At 31.3% G+C, this 19,629-nt stretch overlaps 1 protein-coding gene across 4 annotated transcripts in view; it reads left to right on the forward strand.

Annotated features, from left to right (window-relative positions):
* The window catches only part of LOC123300752 (spectrin beta chain, non-erythrocytic 1), a 113,305-nt gene that overhangs the window by 88,647 nt on the left and 5,029 nt on the right, over nucleotides 1-19,629 (forward strand). For 3 of the 4 annotated variants that reach the window (XM_044883398.1, XM_044883395.1, XM_044883399.1), the window contains exons 4-22: nucleotides 3,369-3,485; nucleotides 4,069-4,342; nucleotides 4,755-4,867; nucleotides 4,934-5,121; nucleotides 5,438-6,017; nucleotides 6,566-6,777; nucleotides 6,990-7,368; nucleotides 8,190-8,402; nucleotides 8,464-9,524; nucleotides 9,596-10,121; nucleotides 10,188-10,327; nucleotides 10,429-10,699; nucleotides 10,763-11,443; nucleotides 11,926-12,441; nucleotides 12,529-12,674; nucleotides 12,882-12,938; nucleotides 14,146-14,377; nucleotides 14,445-17,780; nucleotides 17,959-19,410. In XM_044883398.1, coding sequence (XP_044739333.1) covers nucleotides 3,369-3,485; nucleotides 4,069-4,342; nucleotides 4,755-4,867; nucleotides 4,934-5,121; nucleotides 5,438-6,017; nucleotides 6,566-6,777; nucleotides 6,990-7,368; nucleotides 8,190-8,402; nucleotides 8,464-9,524; nucleotides 9,596-10,121; nucleotides 10,188-10,327; nucleotides 10,429-10,699; nucleotides 10,763-11,443; nucleotides 11,926-12,441; nucleotides 12,529-12,674; nucleotides 12,882-12,938; nucleotides 14,146-14,377; nucleotides 14,445-17,780; nucleotides 17,959-19,410 — 10,494 coding nt within the window. The remainder of the gene's footprint in view (nucleotides 1-3,368; nucleotides 3,486-4,068; nucleotides 4,343-4,754; nucleotides 4,868-4,933; nucleotides 5,122-5,437; nucleotides 6,018-6,565; nucleotides 6,778-6,989; nucleotides 7,369-8,189; nucleotides 8,403-8,463; nucleotides 9,525-9,595; nucleotides 10,122-10,187; nucleotides 10,328-10,428; nucleotides 10,700-10,762; nucleotides 11,444-11,925; nucleotides 12,442-12,528; nucleotides 12,675-12,881; nucleotides 12,939-14,145; nucleotides 14,378-14,444; nucleotides 17,781-17,958; nucleotides 19,411-19,629) is intronic. The other variant, XM_044883396.1, reaches the window with a different exon arrangement.

A 19,629-nucleotide genomic window follows, 5' to 3' on the forward strand; every position in this document is an offset into this window, starting at 1 on the left:
TGAAATTATTTTAAGTATATATAAATTTTTAATTCCGAAAAAACTGGATATACAATACATTAAAAATATCGTACAATAATATGATTCGGTGACACAATTAAATTAATTTCATCATCTTCCGACTTGCTGAAACTTTAAGGTGACACTCCTAGTTAGACCATTCATACCAGGAAAGTAAAGTTATTGAATCTGAAATAAACTACAAAACTGTTTTGAAAATATACATTAAAAACTAAAATAAAAGAATTGATGTACAAGATCCAACCAAGACCATGCAGGAACTCTGGAAAGCGGCTTTTCGTAGAAAAAGGTTTCAAAGCGTTTACAACTGGAAAAATCTAAGGATATTTACTGATTTGTTTACTACTGACCACTGTAAATTCAATAAGCAAATGTACAAAACCAATCTCACAGGGAACGATCTCTGTAGACTTTGCCACGAGCATCAGAAAACCGGAATAAACATTCTATGTGAATGCGACTTCACTCAAACGATATCATCAACAGATATATCCGACAGTGTATAAAACTGTAGGGCTCCTAGATTACCATTGAAGCGAAGGAGGTATAATAGATCAGACTGGTCGCAATACACAAGACTTCCAAAACTTTAACATTTGTTTAAAAAATATCGTAATCAAATTGTATGATTGCCTTAGGACAAAGGACTATGTTCGTTTATTTTCTCTGTAAAATGGAAAACAACAGGGATATATAATTAATTTTCATCAAATTTCATTTTTTTTTTTTTTAAGATATAGTAATTTTTATCAAATTTCATAAAAAATATCAAATATCTCCGTAATTCGTTGGGAAACCCATTTTTTTATTGTTATTTATTATGAAATCCTGAATTCTTTACCAAAGACACGACTGGATTGATCCCCATTTACTTGTAAAAATTCCAATTTTCAAAACTAATTATTTCATTAAAAGTCCGGGAAACCTACTGTTTTTTAATATTTTTATTAATTATTATCTAATTTAGAATTAATTTACAAATTTTTAGCAAGTTTTAAATGATTCTATTCCACTTTTATAATACCAAGTGTGGCGCCAAGTCTGAGTATGGCAAACGACCTTGAAAACTTGGAAAATTCAAATAATTTTTAAATTCTGAAAAGCCATTAAATTGTCAGGAAATTTCGGTTTAAGTCAGGGAAAATGATAAAATAGAATTGAATTCTGAAGACTTGATTCTTCATCGATATCTTGAAATGTAGTACATTCTGATTCAATTTTTACAACAAAATCTTCGGTTTGTGTCAAGGTTATCAGTTGATCATTTCACTTAAAAGGCAGTAGATCCAGTAAAAAAGTAACAAATTCGTATTTTTACGTGATAATTTCTTGATTCGCAAAAATTACTACTTCAAAATAATTTAAATTATTTATTATTAAGGATGTATGAGCACGGTAATGTTATAAAAAAAATTTTTTTTAATTTGTTTTCATTCATTCCAAGTAAAAATGATCAAAAAACTTTCAAAATATGTCGTTTTTAAATATGTCGTTTTTTGAGATTCCTCCATAAAAGCCAATGTATTTTATATCGATTTTCAATGACTTTTCTTAAATATTTGTATGGATACCTATGCTGAAATTTTAACCACATATTCTTTGAGTAAAAATCTGTCTATAAAAAAATTTTGAGCCTTTAAGTCAAACATTTTTGTCATGCTCATACATCCTCAAATTAAAAATATGCTGCATAGTTTCATTTTTATACCATGCATATATGAAATATACATAGTATATTAAGTTTAGTCCCAAGTTTGTAACGCTTAAAAATAATGATGCTAGGAAAAAAATTTTGTCATAGCTGTTCATAAAATCACCTAATTAGTCCATTCTTTTCACTTGTTTGGTTTAATATTGAATATCCAATGCCTAGGCATGATCGTGGTTATCCAATACAAGAGGCGAAATAAAAGACAAAGTCTCTCCAAAAAACGTTAAGCACGGTTTCAAAAATATTGTTAGAGATTTGCTCGAAAGTATATTCAAAATTATAAAAACATTTCAAATGAAATAAACTTAGAATCGCATATACTCTATTTCACATACTAATTGGTAAATTAATACTGCTACAGACAAGAATTATTAATAAATAATATTACTACATTAATAAAATAATGAAAGTAATTTATATATAGGAAACCAGATTTTTCTAAATAAAAAAAATTTCTTTATATGAAAAAAAATAATAATGATGACGTCATCGAAGGTCAAATATACAAACTGGTTGATTAATTACTCTTGCAGTTAATTATATTATTAAGGATAGTTCACATTTTAGCAATTCTTGGTTGATATTTATTAGGTACTAAAATGATACATAGTTTATCATACTTGTACTTGAAAAATTTGTTACAATGTAAACTTAGTGGGATTTTTATTAATTTTATGGGAAGGTGTTGTACCTAAAATCAAAATTTATATTTATATATTCTTAAAATACATTTTTTTAAATATCTCAATAAAAATTGTCTCTGTTTATAGCATGATTATTCCTTAACATTATGCATATTTTTCGGATAGATTAAACAACTGTCGAGGAAAACGTGTGAACCATGGTACTTGGAGTAGTGATGCAATTCGAGTCCGATTTTTACTCAATTAATTCGAATGAATATGTCAAACTCGTACTGGAATGAAAACGAATTTGATACGAGTTCTTTTACACTCGAATTACCGAATCAACTCGGTCCGACTGAGTAAATTTGGTGACGCAAATAAATAAAGAGTAAATACCACCGCGTTATAGTCTTCTCCTCCTTTGCTCTCACTTATTCTCTTCCATAACACTTGAAATAGTCTTTATTATGAATCCAAACAAACAAACTCTCTTTACATTTATAATATATAGCTGTATCCTGGCACGCTTTGCTATGGGATATTATGGTTGCATAGAAATAGATGAGGAGTATCTAGTCAAATTTTATGAAATTTGATAAACCCCCGATAAAAGAGTTCACAACTTTTAATCGGCTGAAGTGACTTTCATGTAATTTACAGTTTTTTAACGTACACATCGTGCCCTTTTATTTGATATCAGACTTGGGTATATTTGAAAATATTCGATCGTTCATCCTCAATTTCACCTCTCCCCCCATATCCCCTCGCGGTTACAGTTTTGTAATGTACGCGTCATGCTCTTATATTTGATACCCCACTTGTGTATATTTGAAAATATTCGATTGTTCATCCTCACTTTCACGCCCCTCCTTTCCATCCCCGAAGGTTAAAAATTTTAAGTTTTTGAGATATCGACTAAAAATATTCGAACCGTTCGTATAGGTTAAGATTTAATAAAAACTGTTTACTGTCACAACTAAAGTTAATATATAATTTTTTATTGATTTCAGGTTCGATTAGAAAGTATTGGTGCTGAGGATATTGTTGATGGTAATCCACGACTTATATTAGGTTTAATATGGACTATTATCTTAAGATTTCAAATTCAAGAAATTGAAATTGATGTGGTAAGTAATAAACAGAAATTGGAATTATTGCGATTTCATTTCAGAAGCACCTACCTATGCTATGTACATGAAAAAAAGCTACGAAGGAATTAATTTTCGTCAGGATGATAACTATTGAAATTTCAGGTGCAATTTGACAGGACAAAGATACACTATGACTTTTGACGAAAGATAGAGATTTTAAGTTTAATATCTAATGAAACACTTTATAAAAAGAATAAACTGATAGTCTGACACTCCCTCCCCAAAATCCAAAATATTTCGTTAAATTTTCAACAAATTTAAAACCTGTTATACCGGAAAATTATTCCTTATAAAATAAACAGAAACTTTGGGGTTAGAAATCAAATATCAAAACTTTCTATGAAAGTATGTCTTTACATTCGATTTCTGTCGAATGTATTCGGTCTTCGAAAAAATGTTAGGATTATATGGTTTTTTGAGACACTCAATACAGATCGGCAGATTTATGAGTTTCCAGAATTGCCATTAACACATCACCTTCACAGAAATTACCTCTTTCGTAGCTTTTATCATGATTATTATTATATGAACTTTATTAATTGATGGAAAATTATTTAAGGATGAAGAAAATGAAAGTTCAGAAAAGAAATCAGCCAAAGATGCATTATTATTATGGTGTCAACGTAAAACTAGCGGATATCCGGGTGTTAATATTAACGATTTTACAACATCATGGCGTTCTGGTCTTGGTTTTAATGCACTTATACATTCACATCGTCCCGATCTATTTCCATGGGATCGATTACAACCTGGAAGAAATATTGAAAATCTTAATCATGCTTTCGACGTTGCAAATTCTGAACTTGGTATTCCACGACTGCTTGATGCTGAAGGTATTTTATTTATTTTCATTTTTCTTAAATTTAAGCATTTGAAGCAGGAAGTTTTATCTCTTTTTCTCGAATAAGTTGAACAAATTCGTTCGAAAATGAACATAAAAATCTCCCTCTTAACGGTGCAAAGAAGTATGATCTTCTCGAAAACTAAGTTTACGGAGTCAAGTTGGTCTAAGAAGGGTCAAGAAGGCGGGTTAAGAGAGAAATGGAGACAAGAGGTGTTGGGGGAAATTCAATGAACTTTTTCGAGCTATTTTTGATCCATAGACCTGAAATTATCTAAAGGAGTTGAACAATTAATTCTTGGTCTGGACACGTATATACTTAAAATATAAAATTCAACAATTCCCTGAATTTATTGAAGTTTTAAATTTTAATTGAAAAAACTAATATAAAAACGTTTTTTCAGATGTTGACACAACACGACCTGATGAAAAATCAATCCTTACGTATGTTGCTTCATATTACCATACGTTTGCCCGAATGAAAAATGAAATGAAAAGTGGAAGACGTATTGCCAATGTAAGAAATCAATTTTCAATTTATTTTCTAAACTGATTACTATTTTCATTCTCAAATGATTTCTAGATTGTTGGACAAATGATGGACGCTGATAAAATGAAATTAATGTATGAAAAATTACTAACGACTTTATTAGAGTGGATACGATTGAAAGTTATTGAATTAGAAGATAGAAAATTTCCAAATTCAATGGAAGGAATTCAAGCGTTACTGTTTGCTTTTGGACAATATCGTACTGTTGAAAAACCGCCAAAGTAAGTTAAATAATTATGCCAGGCGCTTAAAGTCATATATAACTGATCCTAAATTTAACGCCGAGGAACAACAAGTATTTTTTAAAGTGAAATTTCTTCACTTTACCGCACTTGATATAATATATTATACAGGATAGGATAGGAAAGTGTACGATTTTGAAAACGATGTAGATAGAAATTCACTTCCTATTTTCTCCGATTTAATTAACCTTTTTTTATTGATGTTTGATCACTGGGATATAAAAGATGTGACTTCATAGAGTAATTTTTCCGGGGAAATAAATATCTAGCAATTAAATGAATATTATATTTTCAGGTACAAAGAACGAAGTGAAATCGAAGCCCTTTATTTTAACATAAACACCCAATTAAAATGGCTACAACAAGGACCATATGTTCCACCCGAAGGAAAATATTTACACGATTTAGAAAAAGCATGGGAATCATTGGAACGTTCTGAACATCGACGTGAGGTTGCATTACGTAAAGAATTATTGCGACAAGAACGTTTAGAACAATTAAATTATAAATTCGAACGGAAAAGTGTATTACGTGAAGGTTACTTAAAAGAAATGATACAAGTATTATCGGATCCACGATACGGATCAAATATTGCACAAGTCGATGCAACGGTTAAAAAACATGAGGCTATTAGTGCTGATATTTTAGCACGAGAGGAACGATTTCATGATTTAACAAATATGTCTGAAGAATTAGTACGTGAAAATTATCATGGTACGGAACGTGTGAAAAATCGTGAAGCTGAAGTTTTAGAACGATGGAGTGAATTATTAGAATTACTGGATAAACATAAAAATAATTTAACATTACTGTGCACTTTAATGTCAATATTACGAGAAATTGAAACCACTATGGGAACGATTGAAGAATTACAAGTAAGTATCCTGTTTTTTTTTCTCGATAAAATAGAAATATTGACAAATCGGCAATTTGCTCGTTAGCCCTTTTATTTATTAAACAAACTCGATTTCCATCGTTTACAAAAGGGCTAGCAGCCTAGAAAATTGAAAATATATACTCGTCAGGAAATTTTGAGATTCTAAAAATGTCCAGGAAGCATTAATCTCATTTTAGGAAAATTATTTCAAATAATTTTCTGAAGCTTTAAAAATTCTTGGATTGGGAGATACAATTGAGGCTCATTTAGTTTTTTATTTCTTATCGAGGATTTTTCAAATTATAAATTCCTGGTCTTTTTAGCAGTATGAAGTTTGCAAATATGTTGAAATCTTTGAATTCTTGGACTGTAAGATACAATTTAGATTCATTTAGTTTTTTATTTCTCATCGAGGATTTTTCAAATTACAAATTCCTGGTCTTTTTAGCAGTATGAAGATTGCAAATATATAAAAAAGAAATTTTCAATCGTGATACCTTGTTTTATTTAAAACATTAATTCATATTTCATTTTTTTTTTTTTTAGTTGAATTTTCAATCTGGTGATGTTGGCAACCATTTACTTGCTGTAGAAGATCTTCGGCAAGGGCATTCATTGCAAGAATTACAAGTGGCTGCTGTTGGTGAAACAGTACGTCGCTTAACTCGACAAGCACAGCAACATTCCAATGTTGAACAACATAAAGATGCTCCTGTTCTTGAACAGAGTATAGCAAATCTTCAACAAGCTTATGAAAAGTGAGTATTTGTTTACAAATAATCTTAGGCCCTAGATTATTTGGATTCATTAAGGATAACTCAAAAAACCCTTTGGTTTATGTGGGTGTAAATCATTTACTTTAAAAGCCGTAGTTAGAGAAACTTTTATCTATTTTTCTCTCTAATTTTTAATTCTTGATTTGTAGCTGGATGCATCTACCGAATTTATAAACAATGTTTCCTTATTTCAGTTTAATATTAAGCAGCAAAAAACGACGAGAATTATTGGATGATGCACGAAATTTTTATCAATTTATTCAAGATCAAGAGGATGAAGAAGCTTGGTTAATTGAAAAACAACGGATATGTAAAACAGGCATTAGTGCGAAAGATTTACGTGCTGTATTAAGTTTACAACAAAAACATAAAGTTTTACAAGATGAAATGAATGCCAGAAAACCAAAATCTGATCAATTGTGTGAAGCAGGCTTAAAACTTATTGCGGATAAACATCCAAAAGCGACAGATATTCAACCAAAAATTAATAGTATACAAGAAAATTGGAAAATTTTACATGACTTATCAGCATTACGAAAAAAACAATTAGATGATGCTGCAGTTGCTTATCAAGTAAATATCTTAAATTTTTTCATTTTAGACCGAGGCCACACCACCGTCAAAATGACAGACGTTGATTTTAATGTGAGGAGCTTTTTTTTAGAGCACTTGAAGGAAGTTTTGAAAATCTGTCTATTGGCTTCAGGTTTAAACTTGGCTCTAGTTGCTAAAAATACTCCACGCCAAAATTAAATTTTCTACCTCTCTCTCGTTGTATAAACAGAAATTTAGTCTGAAGTTTGTACAGCTTAGAAATATTATAAATAAATAAAAAACATTTAATTTGTCCATTTTCATAATTCCACCCGTCTATACCTGCCTGTATTCTTGAACATTTCAATATAAAATATTAAACAATTTGCTATGTTAATTGTTAAATTTCTTGTTTAAAGAAGTTCTATACCGATGCGAATGAAGCATTTTTTATCTCCTGTCTGTGCTCTTGAACATTTCAATCTTACATATTATTTCTCTAGCCTGTATTTTCTTGTCCACGTGATAGCTTGATTATTCCTTTATCAAATTCCATGATTTACTCTTCAATTTCAAGCTTATCGTGCTACATACTAACATAAAATAGGCTCACGGTCTTAAAATGTACCGTTTAGGAAAAAACAGGTCAGAGAAATAAAATTAACATTTAATTTTGTTCATTATGTAATTTATATATCATATCTTTAATAAAATTGCCTATAAATAAAAATAAAGCAAATTACTGTTGATATTTGTCACTGTTTTTAGCAACGAATATCGCACTGCGGAATTCCGCACAGCATTAAACCATTTACTATGTTAGTTGTTAAATCTCTTGATTAAAAAATAACTCATTTCAGTTCTATACCGATGCGAATGAAGCAGATTCTTGGCTAAACGAGAAGATGGCATTAGTTACGTCCAATGATTATGGCTTGGATGAACCTAGTGCCCAGGCATTACTGCAACGACATCGAGATTTACAAGGTGAATTAAATGCTTATAGCGGAGATATACAAAGTTTAAATAGTCAAGCTGATAAACTAATTAAAGCTGGAATTTCAACATTAGAGGTAAATTAACTGAACATCCTTTAAAAGATGAAATTAATTAACTGAAAGATTTTGTTTCTAGCTCACTGCTGGCCCCGAACCCGTACAAGAAGCCCAACGTGAAGAGTGGGTAAACGAAACACGTCTAGTCCCAACAGAAGTATGGGAAGAAGAGCCAATCGAAAAAATTGAACATCGAACTGTATTAGAAGAACGTTCTGTCCCACAAATTAAAGCATTATATCCGTTCACCGGACAAGATGGTATGGTAATGGCGAAAAACGAAGTCATGTTCTTATTAAATAAAACCAACCCAGATTGGTGGAGTGTACGAAAAGCAGATGGTACTGATGGTTTTGTACCCGCTAATTACGTCCGTGAAATTGAACCACGTATAATTCAAATTCAAGTACGACGTCCAGAAAAAATTAAAACTATTCAACGAGTGAAAAAAGTTAAAATGGTGAAACAAGTAATCCCCGTTAAAAGATCAATATCTGTGAAAAAACCAATTCCACCACCGAAAAGAAAATTCGATGATAATGATAATGTTGAAAAACGTTTAAAGAAAATTAATTCGACATATGATCAATTACAAGATTTAGCGGTAAAACGACATGCATTATTAGAGGATTCCATTCGATTATTTGGGTTTTATCGTGAATGTGATGACTTCGAAAAATGGATTAAAGATAAAGAAAACTTTTTAAAGACCGATGATAGTAAAGATAACGTAGAGACGGCTAAAAGGAAATATGAGAAATTTGTTACGGATTTGTCAGCTAGTAGTAAACGTATTGAAGCGTTGGATAATGCAGTTGAACAATTTGTTCAACAAGGTCACTCGCAATTAGACAAAGTCAAAGCAAGACATAGACAAATTCATCAATTATGGGATCATTTAAATCGATTAAAAGCCCAGAAAGAAAGAAGTCTTGAAGGTGCTTCAAGTGTGGAGTTATTTAATCGAACATGTGATGAAGCGACAGATTGGATGAGTGAAAAGATGACACAGTTAGACACAGCAGAATTGGGACCTGATTTACGTACTGTTCAAGCTTTACAAAGAAGGCATCAAAATCTTGAACGAGAATTAGCACCTGTAGAAGAAAAGGTTAATCGAGTTAATCTTTTAGCAAATACGTAAGTAATTTTAAAGTATTAGTTGTTTAGATTTCTTTTTATTTAATCTTAACCGAATTAAATTTTTTCAGAGTAAAATCTTCATATCCTCATGAACGATCAAATGTCAATGCAAGACAAAAACAAATTTTAGACTTGTGGGAACAAGTAAAACAAAAAGCAATAGAACGTCGATCTCGATTAGAAAATGCCGTTGGCCAACAAATTTTCATGAACGGTTCTAGAGGTTTATTAAACTGGGTATCCGATGTTAAAGAACAACTAAACGCCGATACAAGTGCACGAGACGTTGAAACCGCACAAAACTTATTGAAAAATCATAATGAATTGGGTGAAGATATTAAAGCGCATTCAGATGAATTCCGTGAAGTTACAAGTCTTGGTAAACAATTATTACAACGTAATCCACATTTATCTGAAATTGCTGAGCGTATCGAACGATTACAAGCTGAAAATCAAGCTGTGAAACGTGGTTGGGCTGAAAAGAATGATTGGTTACAGCAATGTTTGAATTTGCAATTATTTAATAGAGAAGCGGATCAAATTGATGCTTCAACATCAGGTCATGAAGCATTTTTAGAGTTCAATAAACTGGGTGTAAGTATTTCTTCTTTGCTATTATAATTATAATTATTTGTATTAAAATTACACTAACATTTGTAGAGTTCACTGGACGAAGTGGAAGCGTTATTAAAACGGCATGATGATTTTGAGAATACACTATTTGTACAAGATGAAAGAATCAAATCGTTTAGAGAAATGGCTGACAAATTGATTGCAGATGATCATTATGATTCTAAAAAGTAAGATTTTATTTTTTAAATTGACTATTTTTACCCAGGGCTTCGCTCGCATGAACCACTATTCACTCTCACCATATTTATTAAATAATTATTATTTTTAGTATCGAAGATCGTAAAAATCAAGTAATCGCACGACGACAAGCTGTAAAAAATAATGCATTAGCACGTCGTCAAGCTTTATTAGCATCAAGACATTTTCAAGAATTTTCAGCCGAGGTTGATGATTTAAAAGATTGGTTAGTGGATAAATCAAAAACTGCTGCCGATGAGAGTTATCGCGATTTAAGTAATCTAGAAAGAAAATTACAAAAACATGAAGCATTTGAACGTGAATTAAGAGCTAATGAAGGCCAATTACGAAACGTCAACAAGGTAGTTTTCTTTCTGAAAAATATTATATAATTTTTTAATTTTGATTTTTTGTATGTTTTTTAGACCGGCCAATCTTTAATATCCCAAAATAATTATCGAAAATCTGATGTAGGTCAAATGTTAAGTGATTTAAATAATCAATGGGAGCAATTAGTATCCTTATCTTTAGATAAAGGTAGACGTTTAAGACAAGCTGCGGCTCAACATGGCTATAACAGAACAATCGATGATGCACGATTAAAATTAGAAGAAATTGAAAAATGTTTACAAAGTCGACAAGTTGGACACGATTTACGTAGTTGTAAAGAATTATTAAAAAAACACCAAGTCCTAGAAAACGATATATCACAATGGAAACAACGTGTTGATGATTTAGTTAATGCTGGAGAAGAAATGGCACATGAAGGACATTTTGATTCAGCCAATATAATTAAAGCATCTAAAGTGTGTCAAGATAAGTTTAAATCACTTGAAGAACCATGTTTGAGACGTCGTGAAGCGTTAGAAGAATCTTTACGTTTCCATAAATTTGGTTTTGAATTAGATGCAGAAATGCAATGGATTGGTGATCATTATCCATTAGCTAGTTCTGATGTACTTGGACAAAATTTATATCAAGCACAATCGTTATATAAGAAACATAAAAAATTACAGGAAGAAATTAAAGGACATCAACCGATGATCGAAAAAACTCTTCAATCGGGACAAGCGTTAATTGATCAACATCACCCTGAAAAGCAAAAGGTAAGCTAATGATTATTTTCAAGTAAATAATTTCAAAAAAACAAATAACCAACTGCAATTTGTCATAAAATCAAAAAGAAAATCCTGTAATAATATTAAGTTCCTAAATCCAATCTAGCGTACTAGTCAGAAAGAAGTCCACTATTTGGATTATAAAACTCACAACCGTATGTACCAGTATACTGAATCAAATTTAGAAACAGATCTAATCGTATTAAAAATTTTTGAATTAATAATTCACTACTTTACATGGTTTTTTTCCTTTAAATGAAAAGTGTTTTTTCTTAACAATTAAAAAGCACTGAGTTCCAAAAAAAATTATAAAAAAAAATCTAACACATCATCCGTATTGCCATCTGTTAGTCGTAATTGTAACTACTGAATTCGGATCTTCTTCTGATTTTAATTAGTACGAATTATTATCGCCAGTTGGTGAGTTGCAACTCCCAGTTATCAATAATAATATAAATTTCGTATTCTAGATTGAATCATTATGCGCTGAATTACAAGATGCTTGGGATGATTTACAAGAAAAAGCAGAAGATCGTGCGAAAAAATTGAACTTATCATTAAAAGCACAAGAATTCTTCTTTGAAGCAAGTGAAGTTGAAAGTTGGTTAAATGAACGTAGTGACGTTCTATCAAGTACAGATTACGGACGAGACCGAGATGCAGCCACCAAATTATTAACAAAACATAAAGCATTAGAACTTGAATTAGATACATATAATGGTATTGTGACGGAAATGGGTCATAATGCTAATGCAATGGTTACTGCCAAACATCCGGATAGTAAAGCCATTTTAACCAAACATCAACTACTTGCCCAACAGCTACGATCATTGCAACGTATTGCAACTGTGCGTCAACAGCGATTAATGGAATCAATGTATCGGCATGAATATTTCCTGGAGAGTGCGGAATTAGAACAATGGATTAAAGAACAAGAAATTTCTGCTGCCAGTGAGGATTATGGCCAAGATTATGAACATTTATTAGTAAGTACTTCAATTATGAAATCGTGCACAACTTATAATTCGTATGATCCTGAATAATTTTAATAAAATTAATTTTCTATTATACAGGTATTACAAGCTAAATTTGATGATTTTAAACATCGAATTGAAGCTGGATCCGAACGATTTAATCAATGTGAAGAATTAGCTCAAAAATTGATTGCAAATGACAGTCCATACTCTCAAGATATTGAACGTCGTCAAGAGCAACTTAGGTGAGATTTCTTCGTTTATTTAACTTCTTGTAAATACAAAAATTATTCTAAATTAAACATTTTTGTACATTTTTTTTTTTCAAAATTTGATTTTATTCCAAAAATAATTTTATGTAATTATACCATATTTTAAAGAAAAATTGAAAATATAAAATAAAAATCGGTTGTTTTTTATGGTGAAATATTTTTATAAATAATTTGCTATAGCTCGACAGAAGAGTCAGATGCTGTTCAACAAGTAATTGAAAGACATGAGGGAATACGGTAATAATTCAAATTATTACTGCTGCTATTTTGGTTATATTTTATTATTTTTGCTTTTTTAATTGTGCTTATATTATGAGTGACACAAGGTATAGTGAAATTTATACAAAATCGTTGGAAGAAAATTCTTTTATTTGAAAATTGTGATATTTTAATTAAGTTTTTCGAATTAAAATTTAATAAAATTTGATGAATTTAATTTCTACTTTTACACTAAAAAATGGTAGTCTAACCGTTTCGGTTCTGTTTCATTAATTTTTTAGAATACACACCAGCAGCGAAAACCTATGGGCAAAAGACATACAAGTGACCAAAGAGTTTAAAAGATGAAAAATATGTAACATCTCCACCCTTTAATCACTAAATTTATGCCGGTATGTTTTCGCAATGAGGCAGAACCGATAAAATGAATTTTTCGCCAATTACACTAATTTTCACATATTTTTCAATATTCTCGAAGGTATAAGTGAGAAATCTAAGTTATTGTCTAGCAAAATCTCACCATTTCCAACGATTTCTTTGACAGCAATATTTCTGATACGATATATCGATGTTTAAAAAATTCCTGTTTAGCTGCAAAAGTTTAAACTGATTCATAATTTATGTAAAAAGTACACTAATTTGGATTTTTTGAATGTTTTAAGTTATTTTCCAGAAGAAGTCGTCTAATTTACCTATAACTTTTTTAATTTTACGCCATTTTTGTAATAAGTTTAAATCGAAAGTTTGCAAAGAGCTATTATGTTCAATGTAATCATTCAAGATATTTAACTCATGAACCGGTTATTGGTTCAAAAATTCCAAGCAATCATTTGAACTTTCTTTCAATTATGAGGGTAACTCATTATACCTGAATACACTCATTAAAATGTAGGCTGGCTTTACACGTTATATAATATAAATATATTAAACTGCTTTATTTTAGATAGTCAAATGAGCTTTAAATATGTTGTCTTTTTGTCGCAAAGTTGTTTAATATTCGGCAAATTTTCCACTATCAATTTTTTTAATGTTATTTTGCAAAAAGTCTGTTTTTATAATTTAGACACGGGGATACATTTTTTCGTAGTTAGTAAAATATTAAAAATAGTATTAGTTATTAACAACTTCAAAGCTTTAAATGCTATTATTCCTGAATCAAATCGGGGAAGGATTTCAAATTTTATTAAAAATAGAAATAATTAATATAATTTTATGTTTAAAAAAGGGATGCTTGGAAACGTTTATTGGGATTAATCAAACATCGTAGTCAACGATTGGAAGCTGCAGCTCAAATTCATCGCTATCATCGAGATACCGCCGAATTATTAGCTCGTGTTCAACAAAAACTAGCCGAATTAGGGACACAACCAGGAAGAGATCTCCATGCTGTTTTGGCTCTCTTGCGGCGTCATGAAGTTTTTGAGAATGATTTAGTTGCCCTGGATGCACAATTACAAGTAAGTTTATTTTTTGTTTTTAAAATTATTTTAAAAAACTAAAATTAATTATTTAATTTTTTTAAAGATTTTAATAGAAGATGCCGCAAAATTAGAAGAAATGTATCCAGCTAACGCGAATACAGTAATTCCACAAAGAGATGCAGTACTAGTTGCATGGGAAGAATTACAGAAAAAGACTGCTGAAAGAAAAGAAAAATTGGAAGCAAGTTGCGATCTACAAAAATTCTTAGCACAAGTTCGCGATCTAATGAATTGGTCATCGAACTTACGTGCCACTATGTCTACTGAAGTCAAAGTACGTGATGCAGCTGGAGCACAAATTCTAAAAGCTGAACATGATGCTATTAAAAATGAAATTGAGGCGCGTGAAGATAATTTCCATGCTGTAATTGATTTAAGTGAAGCAATGATACAAACCGGACATTATGCTGCATTAGATGTCGAAGACAAACGTACACAACTTTTAGCTGAACGAGATAAATTATATGCAGCTTGGCGTCATAAGCAAATTTATTTAGATCAATTAATTGATTTGCATCTGTTCTTGCGAGAAGCAAAACAAATTGACACGCTATCTAGTACCCAAGAAGCTGCACTCAATGGTACGAATTTTGGCACCACTGTTGATGAAGTAGATGTATTAGCCAAAAAACACGACGCATTTGAAAAATTATTACAAGCTCAAGATGAAAAAGTTATATCGCTAAAACAACGAGCTACAAATCTCGTAAATCAAGATCATTTCGAAAAAGATTTAATATTAAAACGATTAGATGAAGTTATAGCAAAACGTTTACATGTGAAAAAGTTAAGTGCATATCGCCGTCAACAATTAGATGATTCTTTACTTTATGCTCAATTTATTCGCGATGTGACCGAAGCCAATTTATGGATTGAAGAAAAACAGAAAAAATTAGAAGCCGAAGCGAATAAAGGGGAAGTTAGTAATTTAGAAGATAAAATTAAAAAATTACAAAAACATCAAGCATTCCAAGCTGAGCTAAGTGCAAATGAAGGAAGAATCCAAGAAATTACAAATAAGGGAGACACTTTAATTGAAAAGCGTCACCATGCATCAAATGAAATTAAACAACAAATGAATGACTTATTATCTAGATGGCATCAATTATTGGAAGATTCTGATAGCCATGGACGAGGTTTAGAGGAAGCTCAAGATATTCTTGAGTTTAATAATCAATTAGATAAAATCGAAGCTTGGATTCGCGATAAAGAGATGATGATTCAAGCTAACGATACTGGGCGTGATTATGAGCATTGTATGGCTTTACAACGCAAATTGGATGATGTCGATAGTGATATGCGAGTCGATGATCAACGAATCAAGGCTATAAATAATCTGGCTGATAAATTAATCCGACAAGGACCATCAGAAACTAAAACTGTTCAACAAAGACGGGATAGTTTTATTAAAAAATGGAAAGCATTACAAGGTGCTTTATCGAGCTATCGTGAAACGTTAGCTGGCGCTTTAGAAGTACATTTATTTAATCGTGATGTAAATGATACTGGTGCTAGAATTTATGAAAAATCCGTTGCATTAGCAACGAATGAAACTGGACGTGATTTAGCGGATGTTGAAATATTACAAAGGAAACAAGAAACACTTGAACGTGACATGACTGCAATCGAAGGTAAAATTAAAGAACATGATCAAGATGCGAAAAAACTGTCAAATAAATATCCTGGCAACAGTGAGGAAATTATAGAAAAACTCACAGCTGTTAAAAATGATTGGAATAATCTTCGTAATGCAAGTCAAAAACGAACGGAAGCATTAGCTGCCGCATATACTTTAGAAAAATTCAAAACAGAACTTCGTGATTTAGAATCTTGGGTTGCAGATACAATTAAACGAATGGATGCCGCTGATGCTCCAAATACAATTGCTGATGCTGAAGCTGCCATTGAATTACATTCAGAGCGAAAAGCAGAAATTGATGGACGTCAAGATACATTTAAAGCTTTACGTGAACATGGATTATCGATTGCTAAAAATAAAGAAGTTGATACGTCAGCATCATTAGAAAAGATTGAAGAACTTCGTAATATGCTAAATAACGCTTGGGAACAACGTAAAGTTATGTTAACGCAAGCACATCAGTTGCAATTATTTAAAGATCAAGTAGATCAAATTGATAGTTGGTTAGCAACAAAGGAAGCTTTCTTAAACAATGACGATCTTGGTGATTCTTTATCAAGTGTTGAAGCGTTGTTACGTAAACATGATGCCTTCGAAAAAATGTTACAATCACAATTAAGTCGAGTAGATGAATTACAACGATTCGCTGAAGATATATTAAATGAAAATCATTACGATAGTGATGCAATTACAAAACGTTTACAAGGTGTAATCGCCAGACGTAATCGTTTACTTGATTCATCAAATAATCGAAAGAAAAAATTAACAGAATCCTTACATTTCCAACAATTTCTACGCAATGTTTATGAAGTAGAAAATTGGCTAACACAAAAATTACAAATTGCATCCGATGAAAGTTATCGCGATCCAAGTAACTTACAAACGAAAATCCAAAAACATATAACATTCGATGCTGAATTGGTAGCAAATCGTGGACGGATTTCATCAATCATTACCGAAGGAGAAGAATTAATATCAGAAAATCATTTTGCAAGTGATGAAATTCAAATGCAAATTGATGAATTAGAAAATGAATGGCGCCATCTTCAGGAACAATCACAGTTAAAAAGTTCACGGCTAGAGGATGCCTATCAAGCTTTGTTATTTACACGGCAGCTAGATGAATTCGAATTATGGATGGATGAAATTGAATCACAGCTAAAATCGGATGATCATGGAAAAGATATCGCAACAGTGACGAATTTATTAAAAAAACATACTACACTAGAAAATGATGTGTTACAACACAATGAAAATTATCAAATTATTAAAGATACAAATGCGGCCTTCCAAAAAAGTCAACATTTTATGTGGGAAGAGATTGACGAGCGTGCACAACTTGCTATCAAACGTTATGCCGCATTACAGAATCCAATGCAAGTACGACGTGAGCTCCTTGAAGATTCACTATTATTCCAGCAATTTTTGCGAGACGTAGAAGAAGAACAACAGTGGTTAGATGAAAAAGAACCATTGGTGAAATCAAATGAATTGGGTACGAATTTAAATGCTGTACAAAGTTTACAAAAGAAACATCAAGCGTTAGAGGCTGAATTAGTTGTGCGAGAACCGATTGTAACAAATTTGGTGGCGCGAGCACAACAAATGATACGTGCTGGACATTTTGCATCAACACAAATTGATGAAATTAGTAATGATTTAAATAATAAATTAATACAATTACGTGATATTGCCAGTGTGAGGCGATTAAGATTATTAGATGCTGTTGAAAGTCAAATGGTAAGTTTCTAATTTTTGTTTTTATAAAAGGATGTCCCAAAATTAATGCAAGAAGTAATTTTAATAAAAAATACAGTTTTTTAATTAAATGTTGGACTAGCTTTCTTTATTTGTTCTTTGTCTTGCGTTAGTTTCGAGAGTCACTTTATTCGAGACTTATTTTTTAATTATTTTTTAGTTTTATACCGAAGCAAATGAGGCTGATATTTGGATCACAGAAAAACGAGCAACAGTGTCAACAACTGATTGTGGAAAAGATGAAAATTCTGTTCAACTTTTATTAAAAAAATTGGATGGATTTGATCGAGAATTAAGTACATTTAAGTCAACCATTGAAAAACTATACGCTTTATCAAATGGTTTAATTGATCGCAGACATTTTGATAGTGATAATATTGCAGCTAAACAGGAAATTATTGAACAAAAATATTCTGAATTGCAACTATTAAGCAAAAAACGCCGTGAACGTTTAAATCAAGCATTGGAATTCTTTAAGTTTATACGAGAATCCGATGAAGTACAAGAATGGATTGTGGAACAAACGAAAATTGCTGATTCAGAAGATTATGGTACTGATGTAGAACACGTTGAATTACTTATACAAACATTTGATACGTTCCATGCGAGACTTGTTGCAAGCGAAGGACGTGTTACAGTTATACAAGAAATTGGTAATGCATTAATAGCTAAAAAAAATCCTGATTCGGAGAAAATTAAATTGAAATTAGATGAAACTCAACAATTATGGGAAGGATTAAAAGATTTAGCACAAGCTAGACAAGAAGCTTTGGCTGGTGCGAAACAAGTACATGTATTCGATAGAACTGCTGATGAAACAATTTCATGGATTGCAGAAAAAGAATCAAGTCTTGCGACTGATGACTATGGCCATGATTTAGAAAGTATTCAAGCTTTAGGTCGAAGTCATCAAGGTTTTGAAACTGATTTGGCAGCTGTACGTAAGCAAGTTGATGCTGTAGCCGAAGAAGCAACAAGATTAGCTTACTTATTCCCTGATGCTAGAGAACATGTTGAAGTGAAAAATGAAGAAACATTTGACGCTTGGAACGATTTATTAGACAAGGCAGCTCAACGAAAAGATAAATTAAAACAAGCTGAACAATTACAAAGTTACTTCGATGAGTATCGTGATCTAATGGCGTGGATAAATGAAATGGTAGCTAAAATAACATCTTCAGAGCTAGCACAAGATGTTACTGGCGCTGAAGCATTAATTGCACGCCATCTTGAACACAAAGCTGAAATAGAAACACGCAAAGATGCTTTTGCTAAATTTTATAAAGTTGGTGCCAAATTAATACAAGATGGACATTTTCTTGCAAATGAAGTTGAAGATAAAATTTCAGTATTAAAACAACGCAAAGATTTATTAGATGATACGTGGGAAAAACGACGTGTCATATATGATCAAAATTTGGATACACAGCTATTTAAACGTGAAGCTGAAGCCTTAGAAAATTGGATACAAGCTAGAGAACCAATGTTACATGATGGTAAATTAGGTGATACAATTCCACAAGTGGAGGAACTTATTCGTAAACATGAAGATTTTGAAAAGACTATTGAAGCACAAGAAGAGAAATTCAATGCTATTAAACGAATTACTATGGTAAGTATTTTATTTATCAAGCATTTGCTTTAATCCTTTTTTGCCCTTCATTGAATGAAGGACAAAAAAGTCCAGTACCTCTAAAATATCATCCTTTATAAAATATTACTCTATATGAGAAAAAATAAAAAAAATATGTTATTGAGATAACTTAGACAAAAAGCACCTTTATTCATTGGGCTCTATCATCATTCTTTTGTAAAAAGAAAATAATGAGTG

This window comes from Chrysoperla carnea, chromosome 5 (genome assembly GCF_905475395.1).
Source record: "Chrysoperla carnea chromosome 5, inChrCarn1.1, whole genome shotgun sequence".
NCBI classification, from domain to species: domain Eukaryota; kingdom Metazoa; phylum Arthropoda; class Insecta; order Neuroptera; family Chrysopidae; genus Chrysoperla; species Chrysoperla carnea.